The sequence below is a fragment of the Glycine soja genome, chromosome 8 (genome assembly GCF_004193775.1).
Source record: "Glycine soja cultivar W05 chromosome 8, ASM419377v2, whole genome shotgun sequence".
Classification (NCBI taxonomy): domain Eukaryota; kingdom Viridiplantae; phylum Streptophyta; class Magnoliopsida; order Fabales; family Fabaceae; genus Glycine; species Glycine soja.
The window spans coordinates 19,457,433-19,480,140 of NC_041009.1; the positions used below are offsets into that span (position 1 = coordinate 19,457,433).

Consider the following 22,708-nt stretch of genomic DNA (forward strand, 5'->3'; position numbering starts at 1 on the left):
CATTATTTTGCTTTCTGCTGTGTGTGTACTGCTTCTCTGCATCATTTTTGCTTCATTTCAAAGACAATCCAAGTAAGTTAGCATACTTCTATTTTTACTTTTCATGCTTCAAACCTTAGGATAGTTGATTTATGGTTTTCGTAGTTAGTTTCTGTTAGGTAAGTTAGTTAGTTTTAGGGTTAGGTATTTCAGGACTTTAGGTAGTTTAGAAGCCCATTAGGGGCAATGTGGCTGAAAGGGGTGAAAACCCCTGTGTGTATTTCTGGGATTTGCGATGAACGTGCTAAGCGCGCCTGCTACGCATAGCCTGTTCATTGCAACTGTTAAATTTTTTTAGGATTTATGATGATCGCGCTAAGCGGACCATGTCACGCTAAGCGTATTCATCGTGGTTGTTGAACCAAAACGATGCAGACGCTAAGTGTGCCTGTGCACTAAGCGTCAATGGTATACTGAGATACTCAAAGTAGTTCAGGCGCTAAGCCCAACTTGTTGAGCTAAGCGCCACTTAGGTTTTGTTTCTTTACCTTTGTAATAAGACTAAGCGCGCCTGTGCGCTAAGCCTAAGTGTCTTTCTGTTGAGGCTGAGCTAAGCGCCAGCATGCTGCGCTAAGCTCCAGTCCTCTAATGTTTCTAAAATTGTAGACTTAGGCTAAGCACAGTTGTGCGCTAAGCCTATTCTACAGGAAAAAAAATGTTTTCTGTGTCTTTGAGCTAAGCGCTTAGCGCTTGAGTTAATTTCATAAGGCGCGCTAAGCTCAGCATGCTGCGCTAAGCGCCCAACTCTATTTTTAGTTTAAATTTTTCTGTTTTCTTGAGAATAAACCTATACTAATCTCTTGTGTTTTGTCTTATATTTTGCAAATGGCTTCTAGGAAAAGAATTGCACCCTCTACACCTACTCAAGCCAGATTTGATAGATCCAGATTCACTTCCCAAGAGGCTTGGTAGAGATACACTGACATTGTGGTGCCTCGTAAGCTTTTACCAGAGAAGAATGTGGTAGTTTACTATATAGAGTTTGATGAGTTCAAGGAGGAACTCGAGAGACGCCATTGGGATGAGGAGTTGACTAACTTTTTGGACGGCAATATTGATGTTGCCATTGTAAAAGAATTCTATGCAAACCTCTATGACCCCGAGGACAAATCACCTAAGCAGGTGAGGGTGAAAGGTCATCTGATTAAGTTTGATGAGGATACTCTTAACATATTTTTGAAGACCCCTGTTGTTGTGGAAGAGGGGGAAACACTTTGTGCATATTTCTGATTTGCACTCCTAAGGCCTGATCCTCAGGAGTTGGCTGCTAAGCTTTGTATCCCAGGGAGGGGATTCGAGCTTAACGCTGATGGGTAGGCTTTGAAGGTTCTGAGGAAGAACATGACCACGCTTGCTCAGACTTGGAGCGTCCTTTCCTTTTCTAACCTCATCTCCACTTCCCACACTTCTGATGTCACTCTTGACAGAGCCAAACTCATTTATGGCATCATCATGAAGATGTACATGAATGTGGGGTACGTCATCTCCCACCAGATCTCCATCATAGCACAACATGACACATCCAGACTAAGATTCCCTGCCTTGATCATAACTTTATGTAAGGCTAGGGGAGTTCAGTCAAATTCGAGGTCCCTGGAGAGCCTAAGTCCTGCCATTAATTTGGCATATATTAAGAAGAACTGTTGGAATCTTGATGATCCAATAGTAACTTTCAGAGGACCCAGGAAGGCCAGGGGTAAGAGATTTGAGGCCCCTTCCACTTCAGCATCAGAGACACCAGCTCCTTCTTCTTCCACAGCTCCATTACCTCCCACTCAGATTCCAGTTATTCCTCCTGCACCCACACAGATACCACTTCCAGCTCCTTTATCTGCAGGTCCATCAAATTTTATTTTTACACCACAGATGCTGCACTCCATGCTCCAGAGCATCCACAAGGGGCAGTCCATTATCAAGCAGAGCCTTCAGGGCTTGGGCTTGCCCTCCATTATGAGCATGGAGGAGTTTGATGCTCAGGTGGCCTAGCTAGGAGACCAGCCCTCTTCTTCTGGAAGGGGTGAAGCCTTTGCAGCCCAGGAGCCTATGACCGAGGAGCTACCAGCACTAGCACCAGCAGAGGAAGAGACTACTCCTGAGGAGACCCAGCCATCTACACCAGTTGTGGAGCCAGAGCAGCCTATCCAGGATTCATCAACAGCTCCAGCACTGTATTTGAATGAAGACTAGTCACAGGAGGGGCAAGACGTTTAAATTTTTACACTTTGAACACTTTAGTTTATTTTCAATTATCTTATGATTTATGTCATTTAAATTTCAGCTTTTATGTTTCAGTTCTTTAAATTTCCGCATTTAAATTTCAGTAGTGTAGTTGTTTGTTTGCTTGTACAAAAAGCTTGATTGAACAGTGAATTGGTTGAAATTTGTATGCAGTGGCTTGTTTGGTATGAAATGAGTGTTTGAAATTGATTTGATTGAGCAAATGTATGAATTGAATGGATTGGGATGATTAGATGATTGTTTTGATCAAGTTTGCAGTTATTAGAAGTGAATGAGCATCTGATTGGAAGTATGTCTAAAAATGTTAATTGGTTGTCAGATTGATTATGAAGGAATGCATTAACCGTATCTCGATGAGAGCGTGATCCTTAAATTTTGAGAGAAACGACTATCATTTAGTACTGATTTTTGCGTGAATCTCTGATGTATGGACTAGATGCATGAATTTGAGGATGATGAAGGCCATGTTTGATTTATGAATAGCCACTTAGCCAAAAAGTTGACCATATGTTTGAATGAATTATCCCTTGTACCCAGTTGGAGCTAAATGAATTGATTGATTGATTGAACCTGGAGCCTATTCAGTTGTATCTTCTGCTACCTTATCTTAGGTTATAGGAGAGCATCATCCACAGAAGCTGGATTCAAAGCAAATTTGTTCCAAATTTGGGGGAGTTATTATCAAGGTAAATTTTTCCCAAATTTCGGGGAGGCACCGGGTAAGAATTGAAATGTTCAAAGAAAATAGTATACACACACTATCTATGTATATAATGTTTTCTGTGTTAAAAAAAACTATAAGTACAAATAAAATGAATAAGTGTGTATGCTGCAAAATAATGAAAGCTAAGTGCCTAAATAAAGGGCGAGTATGGGTTAGGAATGAATGAAAAAGGTGAAGGTTTATCTATGGATGAATGCTCTCCTAGAACCAAAGCTTTTGAATACTAGAAAAACCATGATTTGTTGGCAGCCTAACCCCATTACAAGCCTAGAAAGTTCTTCGGATTCAATTTTGTGTGTTCATTGTTGTATGATATGAGATGAAATGCAAAGGTTGGAACTTGTGTTGGTTGTTTATGATGGAATAAGCCTAAACACTTGAGCTTGAGTGAAACAATGATTGTGAGGTTTTGGTTGAGGATCCTTCCTTGATTTTTGTCCTTCTTACTAGCTTATTTCAGTTGTCACCCTATTGCGTATGCTCTTATCTTTGAAAAGATGCATGCTTGTGAGAAGTGATTAATTTAAGCATTCCATGATATTCAGTTCATATGGTTGAATTCCTTTATGAATCAGACACCATTTTCTTTTGATTGACCACTGTCTTTGTCACTTGAGGACAAGTGAGCTGTTCTTTCTTTGCTTGAGGAGAAGCAAAACTGTAAATTTAGGGGAGTTTGTTAGTCGCCTTAAACGACTAACTTTTGTATAGAAATCATTTTCCAAAACTTGTATAGTTCCCTAATTTATGTTTATTTTTTAGTGATTTTTGTAAATAAATTTTGTTTTATAGATAAAGTTGTCTCTAGAATATGTCCATTGGATTTAATGATGAAATATGTGTAATTTCAGGTGAAAAAGAGGCTAAGTCATGAAGTGCCAAAAGTGACAGTTGAGCTTAGCTCATTAGTAGGCTAAGCGCGCATCCACCGCTAAGCGCAACTTCAGCACGCTTAGGGCGACAGAAGAATTTGGCATCAGCATCAAGGCTGCGCGCTAAGCGCGAGATCAGTGCGCTAAGCGCAACAGGTGTCTTAACCGAGACTCAGTGCACGACTGGCGCTAAGCCTGAATCCACTTACCCGCGCTAAGCGTGAGGGTGGCGCTAAGCACAACGTCGCGAATTCAGAGCCTATTTAAAGCCTGTCTTGTGCAGAATTAGGGCACAGACTTTAAGCAGAGGATTGGCACAAATTCCAAAGCACACCACAGTGCCTACTTCGGGAAAATAGCACTGGAGGCAGCAAGAGGAGCAACTTTTGCAGAGATACCTATGTTTTGTAAGCTTATTATTGTTAGAGTTTCTTCTATAATGGCTGGCTAAACACCCTAGTTGGGGATTTCTAATGAACGGCTGATGTAAATACCTAATATCTAATTGATTATGTTTTCTATGTTCAATGCTTAATGTTTGTATGCTTTTGGTCTAATCATCCATTTGTGTGCATAGTTAGGTGACTTTAGCATTGGGAATTGTACTGTTGCCTTAGAACTTGATTGAAGCAGGATCGAAACTTAGTCTTACAAGAGAGATCTGCGGATTACGTTTTGGTTTTAATTATGTTGTTACAATAATGCTGTTTAGTCTAGCCTAGTCTTACAAGAGGGATTTGTGGACGAAGCTTAGGCTAAAATTTCGTAAGCTACTTGAGCTGAGTCTAGTCTTACAAGAGGGATCTACGAACGAAACTCAGTTTAAGTTAGTCTAAACCTAAAAGGGTTGTCTCAATTGGGCCTAGTCCAACAAGAGGGATCTGAGGATGAAGCTTGGGTTGATTTGGTCTAACGAGGGATCGAGGTTTAGTAATTTAGGCAACAACATAGAAAACAAGAGCATGATTGATTAGAGAAATATATTTATATGCATCAGCTTGTTTATTAGAAAGACCCAACATTTCTACCTACTGCTGTCACTTTTACTTACTTTGCATTTTATAGTTTTTAGCATAAAAGTTAATTTAAATTCTGTTTGAAATTATCAATCATTCACGTTCTCTAAACAATGCTTCATTTATGAACTTAACTCAGGCTAACATTAGTTCCCTGTGTTCGATACTCATATTCATCCATTATAATTTTTAAATACTTGACGATGTGGTGCGCTTTCCAGAAAACCGGATTTCCCTTGAATATATTTGAACGAAGAAAAAGTGGAACAAAAAGCAACCACAGGGGAAATCCAACAATTCCCTAATGTGAGTAAATAAAGGTCTAAAATAAATTGGATTCCCAGACGTGAGTAGATAAGGACTTGAAATAAAATGGACCTGTGAGTGAAAGAACAAGAAGACAAGTAACATAAGAGAAAATAAGGTATGTCTCCTCTTAAGTGTAGGGTACAAGGTTAGGGTTAATGGTTTATGACCTTGGGTAAGGGTTAGGGTTTGGAGCATTGGATTCCCTGGCGTATATAGTAAGGGTCTGGAATTAATTGGATTCCCTGACGTGAGTATATAAGGGTCTGAAATAAATTGGATTCATTGACATGAGTAGATAAGGGTCTTAAATACATTGGATTCCCTGACGTGGGTAGATGATGGTTTGAAATAATTGGACTTATGAGTAAGAGAAAAAGAAGAACACAAGTAACATCAGAGAAGAAATGGTATGTCTCCTCTTAAGTGTAGGCTGTGGGTTAGGGTTAAGGGTTTACGACCTAGGGTAAAGGTTAGGATTTGGAGCATTGGATTCTCTAGCGTGAATAGATGAGGGTGTGAAATAAATTGGATTCCTTGACGTGAGTAGATAAAGGTGTGAAATGAATTGGATTACCTGACGTAAGTAGATAAGGGTCTTAAATAAATTTTATTCCTTGGCGTGAGTAGAAAAGGGTTTAAAATAAGATGGACCTGTGAGTGGGAGAAAAAGAAGACAAGTAACATAAGAGAAAATAGGGTTTGTCTTGTTTTAAGTGTAGGCTCAGTGGTTAGGGTTAAGGGTTAACGATCTAGGGTAAGGGTGGTTTGGAGCATTGGATTCTTTGGCGTGAATAAATAAGGATCGGAAATTACTTGTACCTGAAAGTGAGACAAAAAACTCTGCATGAACCAAATGGCAAAAAACAACAAAAAATTAGTAAGAGTTGAACATTTCAGTCCATACAGGCAACTTTAGGCACTTAGATCTTTATTTGTATCAGGTGTTTTAGTTAAATAATGTTTCATTCCCATAGTTTTTATGCTAGTAAAGCCATTAAGACAACTTTTGTTTCTCGATTCAGCTCTCAAACGCATTAATGAAGTGGTAAAAAACAAAAACAAAAATGACTAACAATTGAACATTCCAATCCATGAGGACAACTTTGGGCACTTAGATCTTTATTTGTACCAGGTGTTTTGGTTAAAATAATATTTAATTCCCATATTTTTCATGCTAATAAAGTCATTAATTCAAGTTTTAGGTCTTGATTCATCCATCAAACTCATGAAACAAGTGGCCAAAAACAAGAAAAAATTGAAGATTTCAATACATGAGGGCTACTTTTGTTACTTACATTCTTATTTGTTGTATCAAGTGTTTTACTTTAAATAATGCTTCATTCCTATATTTTCCATGTCAATAAACCTATTAAGACAAATTTTGGGCCTCGATTCGGTGCTCAAACGCATGAACGAAATGACAAAATATAAGAAAAAATTACAAAGACTTCAACATACCAATCCATGAGGGTAACTTTAGGTACTTAAATTTTTATTTACATCAGCTATTTTGGTTAAAACAATGATTCATTCCTATAATTTTCATGTAAATAAAACCATTAATTTAATTTTCGGGTCTCGAATCAGCCCTCACACAGATGAACCAAGTGGCCAAAAAACAAGAAAAAAATTACTAACAGTTGAACATTTGAATCCATGAGGGCAAGTTTTGACACTTAGATTTTAATTTGTATCAACCATTTTTGTTAAAATAATGATTCATACCCTTAGTTTTGATGTCAAAAAAGCCATTAACACAACTTTCAGGTATCAATTCGGCTCTTAAATGCATTCAACAAATAGGGCAAAATGAAGAAAAAATTACTAACACAAGATTTCTATCGATACTTCAAACTTTTGGCATTAAAACACAGATGACGACAACTCAAAACACAACAATGAAAATCACACATATAAGTCCTACAAATCATTAAATAATTAAATAACACAAATAATTTTTTTTTCGGGGGGGGGGGGGGGTCATCCAAACCCTCAAAATTGAAAGAGCTTACAAAAATTGGTAGTGGGTGTGCATATGTTTGTGTGGGCAGGTCTGCGGTGGTAATATACAACTCCAGGCATGTGAGCTTGGAGATGTCTGTGAACATAAAAAACATAGTCATTAGATCCTCATCATCGTGCAACATGCATGTTGTGTACTTGCCACAATCACCAACAAATGATACAAGAAATCGAAAATGTATATCCTTCACCATTTGACTATTTGGTAGAATAATGTTGTTTCCAATAGCTTGCTTTAAGGCATCAATTGTTGTCAAGTGGAACGATCTTTGGTGAACCGCTTATAAACATTGAACTATGTTTAGTTGTTATAATGGTGTCAATTTAATACACAATCACATTGACTGATGATGAAGTCATGGTTTAGGGTTAAGGTTACGATTTAGGGTATAAGGTTGCAGAAAGGTTTCTAATTGAGGTGATGGACCAGACTGCCTTACTACAAACCATATTTATAATGTTTAATGGCTTGTCAAATACACTTAAAAAAGAACAACCAAGATCTCACCGACAAAATCAATGGTCTAGATATCACTAATTGGAGCAACGAATATTGAACGGCCAAGATCCCTCCGACAAAATCAACGGCCTAGATATCACCGATTAGAGCAATGAACATTAAAGGCCAAGATCCCACCAATAAAATGAACAACCTAGATATCAACGATTAGAGCAACACACATTGAACAACCAAGATTCCAACAATAAAATAAATGGCCTAGATATCACCGAATGAATTGTATTACTGTTAGATTTTTCCTATAAATACATTGCATGTATTGCCATCATATACATTAACTCACAGACTCACTTTTTCTCATTCTCATATATACCTTTTTAAGTTCTTTTTGACATTAGCACCAAAGCCTAAATGATGGCATCTACAGTTGCTCATCTTTTTTGGAAACAATACCTTCATATATTTGGAAAAGTATGTGATACATTATGTTTAATTGAATGTTAATTGTGTTATGATTTAGAAATGATGATGTTGTTATTATTTTCATTTCTTCAAGTAACAAACAATGTAATCCAATCATATGCTAAGGCAATTCCTTCTCCAGATCCCAGAATTAAACCTTTGTTGGACAAGTTAAAATCGATGATGCTTTAGTGATTACTTTGGTTGAAAGGTGGAGACCTAAGTCACCCATATTTCATCTTCTTGTTGGTGAGTGCACAATCCCCTTGAAAGATGTTGCTCTACAATTGAGTTTACGCATTGATGGTAGACCAGTTACTAGCTCAACATATTATGATAGGGAACAAATGTGCAAAAAATATATAGGTGTTATTCCCCTAGAGAATGCACAAGTGGGATCAACACTTAAACTAATGTGGTTAAAAGAACACATGCTGACTCACCCAGCAGAACCACACCACAACAACTAGCAGGCCATTGTAAGGCATACATTTTAGGGCTGATTGGTGGGGTGTTGATGTAAAACAAGCTAGGGAATAGAGTTCACCTGATCTATTTACCCCTGTTCACAGATTTTGATCAGGATGGCAGGTACAACTGAGGTTTGGCATGTTTCGCACATTTGTATAGAGAAATGTGTGTGGCTATTTATCTCACATCCAAAAAATGGGAGAATGTACACTGTTGTTATAGTCTTGGGCATAGTATCGCATGTTGCTCATTCAACCAAGGGTTGAGGGCCAGCCGTCATATTCACTTGCAAATAGGTAAACAAAAAATTCTAACTTAAACAAAGCTCATTTTTTTAGTAATGTATTTGACACTAACATATCACATTTGACCAGATGGAGCGGCAGAGACCTACAATTTTCTAGAATCCCACACAGTGATGTCATCAACTACAGGTCAAGATTTGACAACATGGGTAACGAGAAGGTCGAACCCTTTGTTTTTTCATTTATTTATTCAAACATCAATTTCATTGTTTTTAAAATTACTAATGCAAACTAATTTTTCAGTTCCACTGGATGCCTTACAGAGGTTTTGAGAAATTTCTGGCATAAAATACATACAAGGATTCCAAAATATGAAGTGCTTGGTAGCTTTAATCTGTTTTCCAGTGGTAGTATGACAATAAACTGACATGGTCATGCTCCAATTTGGACTTTGTGAAGATATACAAGATCCACCACATAATCTTGACAAAGTCCATCATACTGACATGAGAGGACATAGTGACACAAATTGGGCAAAAGAATATCAACAATGAATTGCAATTTGGAAGGAAAGACACAAATATGTATTAATCGGCCAACCAATTTTGGGAAAGATTGAATATATTAGTCATTACTTGAATTGGCACTAAGAAAATTCTAAAATTTGCCTAACACAATTTGCAACTTATCCAAATGTTGGAGGGACATCTCGTTCAACTCCAAACATGGAAACTGAACAACATCCTTCACAAAAAAGTTCACCAGTGGCTGCTAACATGCATGATGAAGGACTACCACCACATACTTAATCATATGAATTCATGCCACAACTTCATCATCATCAACAAGATTATGGGTACAATTTTCAATTTTTCAGTGCAGGCGGATAATACTTTATGAGTAATCTCATGGGTACAGATCTTTGCACACCAGAGTCTACTTATGCATACATGCAAAGTATGCCTATACATTCATTTACATCCTTTCATCAAAGTATTGTCGGGAGTTCTTCCACTAATGACTTTGTGCAAGAAGAACCAACTATTGTTCTTGATGAACAAGTTCCAGCAAGAAACAGGCAGTCACCTAGATGTGGAATTGGTGGACACGGACGACATTAATTATTTTCCCTTGTTAATTATGTCTTATTATGTTCATTGTCATTTTGCCCTAGTTGATTGAATGAACAATAAACAATGCATTAATTGACTAAGCACTGCATTTTTCTCATAAGAATTGTCTGAACATTTATTTCTTTGAGATGATTTTACCCGATGTTACTTGTATTGAGATGATGTGACTGCACAATGCTTTATAAAAGATGATTTCACTACACACTGAGTTTTTTGAATAGCACAAACCAAACGTAACAAATTAAGAGTCAATCTAAACCATTTATATTGTCAGTATCATCTTAGAAGTTGACATGTGTCACGTGAAAACAATAGATCACCTAATATATATAGCAATAGGGGGTTCAATGCAAGTTAACCCATTTGCTTAAAACATGGACATTGTATCTGCTATTGTGTATTGCAATGGTGACATGATTCCAACAGATGAAGGGATAATGTTTCAATGCCTTACTGACCTAAAAGTCATCACAATAATTGAGGACATGTCGATTGCTGCCTTATGTAAAACATTTTTTTACGCTAACAAATGTTGCAAAATTTTAATGAATGTTTTTTTACCATCAACCAAACTACATAGGTGATGGTTTTGTTGCATACGACTGCATGGAGCTCAAGCATGACAATGATGTCAAAAATATGTTTTTCATCTATTCATAATATACTAGCAAAGGTCTGATTGAGTTGAATGCAACTTTTGGGTGTTCTTTAGTGAAATCCTTGCTTGGATGTGCAAACCAAGGAAACCAAGAATAACTTATGAGATAATTGCTCTGGTGTGTGATGAATATGTAGAGTCATTACGCAAAGTACATGTTGTCACTTTTTTATAATAAACTTACAATTCATCATTGGAATTTTGTTGTTACTTTTTTTAAAACATTATTTACTTTAATCGTGTTAGTCCTAGAGAATTACGATGTTTACTTAAGTTTTATTTATGTAACTCTTTTTTATTTGTCTTCTTCAAACTAGATAAATTTGGTTCGTTTAAAGATTAATTACTTTTTAAAATACTATTTAAGCAATAATAGTTTTACATGAATTAATGCATACTATTAAAATTGAACATGTTTTATTTATTTAATTTATTTAGGTAAAATAATTAGATACCTCAAATATTTGTATTTTTGATAAATATTTAGCTAAATTATGTTTATATTGACTATTCAAATATATGCATTTTTCTACAAAAAAAATTTCATAAATTATACTTTGTTATAAATAAATATATATCAACCAAAAAAATAAAAAAAATTAAAACATACAACAAATCAATTAATTTTTTAAGAAAAGTCTAAGAAAAACACAATTTCAAAAAAACAAAGTGCCCAAAAACAAGACAAATTTAGTAACACTTGAATATTTTACTCGTCAGAAATCCTGCAAAGCTTTGTCCTCTTAGCCAGAAAAGGAGTGGTCGAGATTGCACCGATGATAATCAACAGCCCGTAATGCATTCGCGTAAATGACATTAATGTTCACCGGTCAGGAATCCTACCAAGTTTTTTCCTATAGGCTAGAAAAGGAGTAACCGAGATAGCACCAACAACAATCAACGACCCATAACGCATTCACGTAAACAAGGTTACTGTTCACTCACCAAGAATCCTATAGAGCTTTGTGCCTAGTGCCAGAAAAGGAGTGGTCGAGATTGCACCAATGACAATCAACGACCTATAACACATTCACGCAAACAAGGTTTCTGTTTACCCATCAGGAATCCTTCAGAGCTTTGTTCTCTGTGCCAGAAAATGAGGGATCGAGATTGCACCAACGACAATCAACGGTCCATAAAGCATTCATGTAAATAAGGTTACTGTTCACCTGTCAGTAATTCTATCCTTTGTGCCAGAAAAAGGATGTGACCCCATGTTGTTTTTCCTTATACGATTTTTACCTCACATTGCTTGTTTCGAGACAATGTAACTTAATGATGCTTTCTACGAGATGACTAGACTAAACACTGATTTTTTCAAATAGTGCAAACCAAACGTAATTAATTAAGACTCAATCTAAACCATTTATATTGTCAGTGTGATCTCAGTCGTTAGCATCAGTCATGTGAAAATAATAGATCACTTATAATATATAGAACATGGGATTAGCTCCAACTCAACACCTTTGTCTACCACCCACCCTATCTCATTATCCTTAAACAGTTTAATTTTCTCACAAAGTCTTGTTCATAATGGATAATAATCCATGGGAGCTTCTTGACATTGATGATTGAGACCTCCCATCCTTTGTTCGCCCTTCTAATCAATCATCCTCCAGTTCAACAAGACTTATTTCTTGGTTCGCATGGGGTCGTACAAGCTACCATAAAACATTTATTGTATTTGATACACCTAAACATTCAATTGATTGTTGAATTCATATAATTATAGAATTGGTAAATGTTGATGACACACCTCACAAGACATCGTTAGGATCCATCGATTATACTTTTGATCGTGTACCTTTAACGGTTGTCATTGTCAAAATTTGTACCCCAACAGTTTTGGCGACATAAGAGTTACGCTCAAGGTAGTAAACTTTAATTTGCTCTCTAACGATTACATTTCTATTTTTTGGATATTGATTCATGAGATTTTTAATTTTAGGATCCTACGAGAACTGTTGATGCCACCATGAAACGGACAATCATAGAAGGTCAAGATTGTAGCCCATATATGACATACATTCACGTTGGTTATGTCTTAGTTCTGCAAGATGCAAGTTGAAATCTTGTTAATTTTTTACTTTATGTGTCATATAAAGTTTATTTCTTATTGAACTAAATGGTATACTCTACAGGTGGTTGTGTTTTATCATTTTCCTCCTCACTCTAAATGTTATTTGAATATTACACTGCACAATGTTGTCAAGGTAATGTATTTGCATTTTAGGTTTCCAATAATTTGGGTATTAAAAAATTTGCATTGGATACTCATATGTTGTTCATATTTGATGCAGGTGTTTCCGAAGGAGAATTGACCTCTTGTGAAGCAGTTTATATTTCGTGCGTGCAACATGTCATCAACTTTGCTTCATCGATGACTTTATTGTTCATGTTTCTTTTTATGTGTAATGTTGTTTTATTTCGTGTGTGTAATTTTGTTTCATTTTATGGATTATCGTTTATGTACTAAGGATTTGGGAAAATAATTACATCGGTAAAATTGTCCTGTTTCATTTAAGGATTAATTTCTTTAAAAAAAATTATTGTAGATTAATTCATATTTAACTACTATTAGTTTTACACCAATGCAAACTATCAAAATTGAACATGTTTTATTTATTTAATTTTTTTTCATAAAATAATTAAATCACTTAAATGTATACATTTTTCATAAATATTTAACTAAATGATTTTGATATTAAGTATTTAAATATATACATTTGTCTAAAATGCTATTCTACATAAATTCTATTTTTATAATTTAGTATATATAAATTAGTGAACTAAAAAAAGTTAGTTTTTGAATAAAAAACAAACAAAATAAAAAAAACAAAAAAAACTCAAATAAATAAATAATAAAAACAAAAAAATTAAATAAAAGGCAAACAAAATAAATAACAATTTTAAAAAATCAAAAACAAAAAAATACCCAAATAAATAAATACAAAAAAAACAAAAAAAGTTTTAAATTGCCTTTTAAAAAAAGCGTCTTACTGATGTAGTAAGGTGCATTTTATACATTCTAGAAATAAGTTTCTCAAACATTGCACTCGCTAAAAACAAAAAGTAGAAGGGTGCGATGCTGGCGAAGGGAAAGAAGTAAGAAGCTGGTGAAGAAAATGAAAGGGAGTTATGTGAGAGGTGAAGGGGATGTTGAGATGGAAGGGGAGGAGGTGCATAGCCATTGGTAGAGAAGAGGAGAGAGAAAATAAATGTGAGAGAGAAGAGGGTAATTTAGTCTTAGAAATATGAAACAAAATGGGTGGTTTAAGAGAAAAATAAGAGATACAAATAGAATGATTTGTTAACATATTGCATGCTTTTACTTCTTGCACGCTTTTTTGCTTCATGAACCCTCCAAAAAGACTCAAATGGACACAAATAACTTTCCAACACCCTTACACCACCACCGCAACCAAAGACGCACACTCCCACCAATATGATGAAACCCATCGTCACTAGTTCCCACCCCGTTTTAATCCTTCACTTTCAGGACTCCTTCATCACAATAATCTCTAACACCTCCATCGAACCCCTCCCCTCCGATGTCGTCATCTGTGCCATCAGCAAGAAGGGTATTATTGTCCTCTAGGTTACAAGAAGCAAGAAAGGGGGTACAAGAAGCAATTGTCCATATTGCAATGTGACTTCAAACCATCGATGCATTTAGGCCAACTAGGCAAACATCTCAAGCCATCCATAAAGGGCCTTCTTAAAAGGGTGAAAAAGAGGTATCAAGGGGAAGGGGAGCATCTCAGCTAGGCTAGAACCCTCCCCCTCACCAATCCCACACCTCAAAGGCCCCAAAATTCATAAATGAATAAAAAGAGACTATAATCAGACGTGGGGGGTGGGGGAGGGGGAGGGGGGACTGTACCAAAACCCTGGGCAATTAAGAAACATATACTAAGGCATCCCACAAACATGAAGGCAAAAACACCAAAAAGGGTCACTTTTACATTTTATTTACCAAATAGGGGCTGTTTTGCAATTATTTACCTGGGGGGTCTGTTTTTTTATTACAAAGCGCCCCCCAGGAAGGCGCTTCCATGGAGCACGCGACACGTGGCACAGCGCGGCGCACGAGACAGCAGCAGGGTAGCGCCCCTGACGCGGGCGCGTCTGGTAGCGCCCTGCTGCTGGGCGCGACTGGTAGTGCCCAGCGCGTGGGCGCGACTGGTAGTGCCCCTGACGCGGGCACGACCCAGGCGTGTATTTTTTAAATATATTTTAATAAATTAAGTTGATTAACGATTAAATAATTTAAAAAAATATTTGTCATTTAATTAAGTTTTCTAATTTACGACGAAACTCAATTAAATTGTCATTTAATTAAGTTTTCTATGGTATAATATGAATTTTATAACTTTATAAAATATGAAATTTCCAAGTTATGATCTTTTGTTTCTTAAAAAAAAATAAAAAAGTTATGATCTTTTGGAACTTTATAGCATATGACAGATGACTCATTGAATTGATAGTAAAACATTGATTCAGTACGTTGGTTTAGTTTAAACGTCTCTTAACATTAAAAAAAAAAAGAAATTAGATTTAGACCCACTAAAAAAATACATTTTCTCCCAGACTCAACGGAACTGGGAAGGGGGGCGTGTATTTTTTTTTTAATTTAAATGTTTAATTTTGTTAAAATACAATTTTTGTTCCTCTATTCTCTTATATTTGTACTTTTAGTCCCATTATTTTTTAATGGAGATATTTTATTTTTTACTTTTAAAAAATCAACAATTTTAATTTTTGTGATCAATTTTAAATGTTGACATAAGTATTCTATAAACCTTAAGTGATAACTATTTATTTATTATGTACATGTCAAATATTTTATTAAATTATTTAATCGTTAATCAGCTTAATTTATTAAAATATATTTAAAAAATACATAGGCGCCTGGGTCGTGCCCGCGTCAGGGGCACTACCAGTCGCGCCCAGCGGCAGGGCACTACCAGTCGCGCCCAGCGGCAGGGCGCTACCAGACGCGCCCGTGTCAGGGGCGCTACCCTGCTGCTGCCTCGTGCGCCGCGCTGTGCCATGTGTCGCGTGCTCCATGGAAGCGCCTTCCTGGGGGGCGCTTTGTAATAAAAAAACAGACCCCCTAGGTAAATAATTGCAAAACAGCCCCTATTTGGTAAATAAAATGTAAAAGTGACCCTTTTTGGTGTTTTTGCCAACATCACGAGCAAAAACTCCATGCAAAAGGAGGGGATAAAGTCCCACCAAAAGATTGACTATTATCAACAACAAAATTTGCAATCTTATATGCATAATGAGTGTCTTCTCTAAAAATGTACAATATTATAAATTTGAGATGAGATAAGCTATGCATGCAATATGCCCATCTATTTCCCAAAACCCAGGGGACCAAAGAATGATTATTTACAGCTTGAACAACTAGAGCAAAGTCAGACTATAGCCAAAAGGATTGTCAGTTTCTACTGCAAGGCACTTCAATGGCAGTAATAACATCAATCAGCTTTGCTTGAAAAGATGTAAAAGAACCCAAAATAATGGCATAGCTGCCCAAAGTGTTAACATGCTCGTCCCTAAAGAGCCCACCACGCCCTAAAGGCTTAGGGCAACTTCTTGCATAGCCGTTTTTGTTTTTCGTTTTTTATATTGCCATAATACTCTTCTTCATTCACCCTCTTTCCCTCCTTGCAACTTCCCATGTTGCATTCCGCCATCCACAACCTCCCTTCTTTCTCTCACCTTCACCCCTAACACTCTTGTGCTCCTCCTTACCATATGTACCCTCCTCGTTTACATTTTTTAGAGGATCAATTTGACATTAAGTTTCAAAGTTTAGAAAATAATTTATCATTAAATTTTCTGCATGACTAATTGATCACACTTTTACATATTCGTGGACTAAATTTGAATTTTTTATCTTTTGATGACTAATTTGTTAGTGCCTCACATTTTCATAGCAAGATCCATGCACCATACATTTTGGCTTCCAATAGGTTAATGCAATAATTATTTGTGTGAATTTATTACAAAATAAATAACTAAAATTTGTAGATAGGTTGAAATATTGTTTTAAACAAGAAGTAAGATCCATTTTTTCAAGATGATGGCGATTATAGGTAAAAGTTTAAGTGTAGTGACAACAATTTACCTTCTTAGGTAGTTTCTTGTAATTAATCGAGATTGACACCTCTAAAAACATGTAGCATCTTCTATATTTTAAAAAAAGTTACATCCAAACAGTAGTGATATTCAAACCATCAATCTATCTTTCTCCGTTTCCTATTATATATGCCAGTGAATTGTTTTTTAATAAATTATACACAAAATAAAATTGTTCGTTGTTAATATTTTTATATATTTCCTTCATTTCACTAAAACAAGTAATTTTTTAAATAAACATATTTTTATATGTTGCTAATTTTTTTATATGTTTCTTCTACAGGTCGAACTTTATAATATTTTTTATTTTTATATACTTTTATTTATTTATAATGTAAATGATGAATTCGTGTAAGCTGATATCATGATTCTAATTTTAACCCATTAATTTATATTTTAATTGTGTTTTATTAATAATATTTTAAAGAAAAATTATTGATGTGTAAGGCCAATTTTTTTATGGAAATGATTATAAAATTTTAAAATTTCTTATTACTAAATTTTAATGACACTTTTCGTGTGTGATACTGAATATTTTTTTTTGTTTTTTAAAAACTAAACATAGGTAAATAATGTTAATATATTAATTATTTAGTTAGTTTTAAATTTTTAATCTATTTTTAATTATGATTTTTTTTTAATTTTTAAAAATGAGACAAGAGCTTATAAGTGTTTTTGTGACAATGCACATTTTAAAACTGTCTAAGCGCTTAGTAATTAACATATATATTCAAACACAAATAGTTGATTATATAGTTTTTTGAATAACTGATTAATTTTAAGAGCTTATAATATAAGCTTTTATATAATAAAAATTTAATGAAGTTTTTTTTTTTCAACCAGAATTCAATCTCTTTTATCTTTGTTAGAAAAAATTCAATTTTTTTTATGAAGATATGAACGTTCAAATGATAGAAAGAAAAGATATCGTACAAATTATTAAGTTTATTGTGAATAATAAAATTTATAAGGAAGATATTCAAAGTATTCTCTAGCTTCCTAAAAAAGAGATCATTTGAAATAAAATCCCAAATGAAGGGTATTTTGAAGATGGTAACATTCAATAATATGAAAATAGTTAACATTTACTTATATTGAGACAAACAAACACTTTGCTTATATTTAAGACTGGATGTAGCATTATTCTATGTTTTCTTATATAAGAGATGTGTGCATTGGCACAATTCTTGTGAGAAATAATAAACAATTTGCGCGCAGCATGTGACAAGGAAGTTTATAGACGAGGTCCCAAGAACACAAATAGTATCAAATTCTTACCATTGTAGTGGCCTAATTATCAGCTACGGAGCAGTACAGAGAGATGGACAACGTTCTGGCTCTAGTTCCGACTTTGGATTGTCTGGTTTTCTACGTCGTACTGTGGAAGATACAATTGAGTCTCATGAAATTCATATCCTTTCAGCATTACGCCATCATGAACACAAGTATGACGATAAAGTAGAGATGATAGGCACATTGAACTTCCACATGAGCACTGTGTAAAGAATAGGTCATGGCCACTTTCACTTCATATTTTTTTGGGAAAGATGCTAGCCTAAAGTAAAGAATTTCATGAAGTTGGGGTTGGTGGGTAGTCTTGCCTGAGTTTCTTAAGAAAAAGATGGATAAAGACGATAATGGTATGCAAAACCTGTCATGCAAACACAGGTAGACAGTGAATATGACACAAGCTGCATCAACCAATCCCCGCTATCTAGACAGTGGAATTTGATGAGTGGTTAGACCGATGAAACTTCAATAGATGTAAGTCCTTCAGGAAATTCTGCTAATGGCCATGGCACTCTTAGCAATGCAAGTTAGCCTATAATAGAGGAAAGGGATGGTGCAGTCACAAACCAAGATTCTATAATGCAGTAATGATTAGTTCTTATCTGGTGCATAATTTGAGCTGTGTATACTATAATCAATGTTGCTCAAAAAGAATTAATAAGCAATATTTACTTCAACTATGATTTCAATAATCGTTCATGGTATCTAGTACAAACTAGTTCAGATTCAGACGGAACTATATGTGATACAACCTAAACTATCTACTATTTCACTGTTTCAGTTATCATCTTTACAAAATATACAAAATGGGTGAAAAATAATAACTAAAATGAGACTGCACAATTGTGTTGCGGGGGGTAGAGAATGAATTAGTCATTCCCCTCAAAAAAATTCCACGTCAATGTTGAGTCTTCTCCCAAAAAATTGCTTGTTGACATTCAAAGACACCAAATATGGTGGTAGTGCAATCAACTGCCACAGGTGGTACCTAAATTTAAACTTCGTTAACAAAAAAATGAGCACAGCCTATTGTCACATGTCAATCATCAATTTCTTGAACCCATGCTAAACCTGCAAATGATTTCAGATTAAATTGGATTAGTTTCTTCATCACAATTGACAAAAAATGAAAGAAAAAAATACAAAGAAAATTCATCTATTAATTATTTCATGAGCTGAACTGAAAAGAATTTGCCCATCAGGTTCAAATTTCATCTTTACAACACTTTGTTTACGCTCTTGTTGACACTTCTCAACAATAAATACCGTAGAGCACTGTTAGCCGAATGACTGTATGTTGAAATCTTCCTTTTAGGAAGCACCTTTACATCACAAATAACACCTAAATCACTCAATTTCATCTATCCAACTTGGTGATTTACGTCTCTATCTCTGATACTTTTCACGTTAAATCCAAGACACCTAAATTGCATGACTTGCCATATAGCAGGATCTCTCATTTTCATCTCCAACTCCAAGCCATTGTTAATGCATATTTTTGCTAAACTTCTATTCATGGTACTGGATCTAACTAAATCAGAAAAAAAGGTGTTTCCGGAGCTTCTATCCACAAAACTATACCAACTACAAGAAGCACACTTTGAGGTACTAACCTGCATATTGTCAGTAAGTAAACCCAAAACCAAGGCAAACTAGGTAAGGGCTCGAGGTTGACCCCTTGATGCAATCTTATAGTTACAGGGAAATCCTTTCCACACGTTTGCACAAGTTATCTTAACAATAACACATTTTATATGCATTTAAAGGTCAACTTTTTTCCAACAACTATATAAAGGAATTCAGGGAAAAATAAACAGTTCTTCAATCTTAATTTCAGTCCTAAATTGCACCTATGTAGTAAAAAAAAAATAATACCAAGTCCAGAAAATCACTTACCAAGAACATTTACAAACAATTATCCATTTTCTATCTTTTATGTAGGGAGATCAAGAATGCATATTCAGAAATGTGAATGTCTGTTAGGAGTCCCACATCGAGTAGAATAAACTACTTGATGTGGTACTGAAGTCTTAGAGAGAGAACCTTGAAGCACAGTTTCCACAGCTGCATTAGGAACAAGAAGCCCAACAATACGTTGCGTATCCACAGTAGTTTCAATGCGTACAACACGTAGCCTCCTGTGGCTTAGGCGGGCCTGTACAGATTTTGTTTTGCAGTTAGTTTTCTTCAAAGAAAAATACATCTTAATCAAAAACATCAGTCACAAGTTCAAGAGGCATGAGTGAAGTATATTGATCCAACTATTCAACAAGGAGGAACCAAAGCCCCCTCGGAAAAAAGTTTCACAAAAGAAATAAATTCTTCTGAACCTCAAAAGGTTACTGTACCCCCCAGACAGGGTTTGTGTGAATAACAATATAATAAATCATATCAACTGATATCATAATCCAAGCCAAGCGCTAGATTTTTCTCACTGAAAACCTCATCATTTAAAAATTCAGCTCATATCACCAGATTCATTAATAGGCCTTTTCTCAATAAAATGTTTAAGTTCCTGGCATCTTATAGGCTGGAGAGTACCTGCTTTGAGAGAGCCTTTTCTACGGCTCCCCAAACAGGAAGGATGAGGCCACCCAAGACATTTACTTCCTGTAGTCTTCTACCAACTGTACAAAAGTTGCCAATCTTACAATTGGGACCATGCATGCACTGCCAACAAAGGCAAAAAGAAGACGTGTAAGACAACAGAGTCAACAAAGAGTACATATTTTCTCACCTTCCATATAAATGTATTTGTAGGTACTACCATACTGATCACGATGTTATACTGGATATATAATACAGCAAGGGAGTAATACAAAAGTGCAAGGCCAGTTCAAGATACATGACAATTGTCCCAGGTGTTGACAGTAATTAGAAAGGGCAATAGCATATCAGTTGATATTACGAGGGCAGTATAAAGAACAAAGTTCTTGATGCATTTGCGAATGAATGTTTACTTTGTCCCCTTGTCTTTTTCTTTTGTGGATTTTACTTATAAATAGATGAATAAAGAAACAGACAGTTAAAGGGGAATGATATTTTATAAATTTTTACAACCAATGGCTGTAACAAACAAATAAAATAAACTGTTGTTTATTTTATGTTCAAATAAAACTGGCACCTGCACAGTCACAAGCTTTCCTTGACTGTGTAAAGTCTCAAGATTTCAACATTTCAATCACATTGATTTTCTTAAAAATTTACAAACAGGGAAATGTAACTTAATGAAGAAATATACCTGTTTAGATGAAACTTCATATTCTTCTTCCCAACCAGACTGAGCCTTTTCTAAAGATGAAATTTTTCTATATTTACTTTTTAATTCAGACAGAGGCATCTCCCTATTTGGATGGAAATGGTGGTTAAAAACACAATTAAACTGAACAGATCAACAAGGCCTGATTACAAGAAAATACATACCTGTTCGATTCACCAACAGGGGGGCGAACTATTTTATACATACCCGAAGCGGAACTGGAACAAAATAACAGGAAATGTGAACATAATCAGATCATTATGAACAATGACCATAATGAGCAAAATAGCTATTTTCTATTCCTAATTTTCTTTTTTTTTTTTTTTATGAAAAACCAGATTTTAAGCCGTGGCCATGCTATTCAAATAAAACCAAAAAGAAGACAATTTTATCAGAGATCAATTTCTCTTCATTTTTTTTTTTGATCAGCAAAACTAAATATATTATATATATAAATGATCAAAAGTACCAGAGGTACTAGTACATAGGGATAACAGCCTCATATCTAGACACCGAAACTAAGGTATTCTAGATATTAGGAGAACATGTCTTTTGTTCTAATTGTAACACCCATTACATGAGAAAACCCTGACTAATATTGCTTGCCCATTGGTTTAGATGAGTTGAGAAATGTTTCTCAAAATGTCTAAGCCAAGTCCAAGTCAAGAAAACAGCTTTCTCTTCATATTAACTAACATCAACGATATTGCTTTTCTCCAGATTCTATTTCCATTTTTTCATTCCATAATGAACTCATTGGGTGGTTTGACCCGTTCCCTACAATGAATATCTAATGTAGACTTGCATGTTGAAAAGCTTTCATTTAAAGTTTCGAAAGTTAGCTTTCACTTAAACAAAGGGATTAAACCCAGTTTTCCTTGACATAATATTTATATTCATTTATTTAATGTTCATATTTATTGTAATAATTGTATGGAAGGTAATGTAAATATTTTGGAAATCCCAAAAATTGAGGGATTTGATCTTGTAACCTTTCAGCATAAATCAGTGCGAGTTGAGTAGATTTCTCTCAAGCAAATTGAAAAAAAATTACGGTTCCAAGATGACATCTAGGTACTTTTCTGTGACTGCGAATCACTCCAACCATTGCTATTTAGTCACTCTGATAATGTCTCACCACCATCCGATATGGTTGCCAAAATCACAAATTTACTCATTTCGATATCATTTCTCCAAAAGACCACGAGCAGATCTACCATGCTGTGATTGTCAGGGAAGATTGAGTTGATGGTGGACTCACATATCTTCATGAGCTGCTGCCACTAGCAACTTTGAAAGGGTGAGCAGCACAACACAACCCACAACCTAAGTGTTTTTTTTTTACCAAAACTAACCTCGT

The 22,708-nt window shown here is 35.2% G+C and overlaps 1 protein-coding gene across 1 annotated transcript in view; it reads right to left on the bottom strand.

Moving 5' to 3' along the window:
• Positions 1-18,729: 18,729 nt before the first annotated feature.
• Positions 18,730-22,708, bottom strand: part of LOC114422612 (protein FORGETTER 1-like) — a 74,586-nt gene continuing 70,607 nt past the window's right edge. The window contains exons 28-32 of the mRNA XM_028389059.1: positions 21,513-21,566; positions 21,331-21,433; positions 20,631-20,759; positions 20,133-20,244; positions 18,730-19,160 (exon numbers count right to left, since the gene is read on the bottom strand). Of these exons, the coding sequence (XP_028244860.1) occupies positions 19,129-19,160; positions 20,133-20,244; positions 20,631-20,759; positions 21,331-21,433; positions 21,513-21,566 (430 nt within the window). The 3' untranslated portion in view covers positions 18,730-19,128. The remainder of the gene's footprint in view (positions 19,161-20,132; positions 20,245-20,630; positions 20,760-21,330; positions 21,434-21,512; positions 21,567-22,708) is intronic.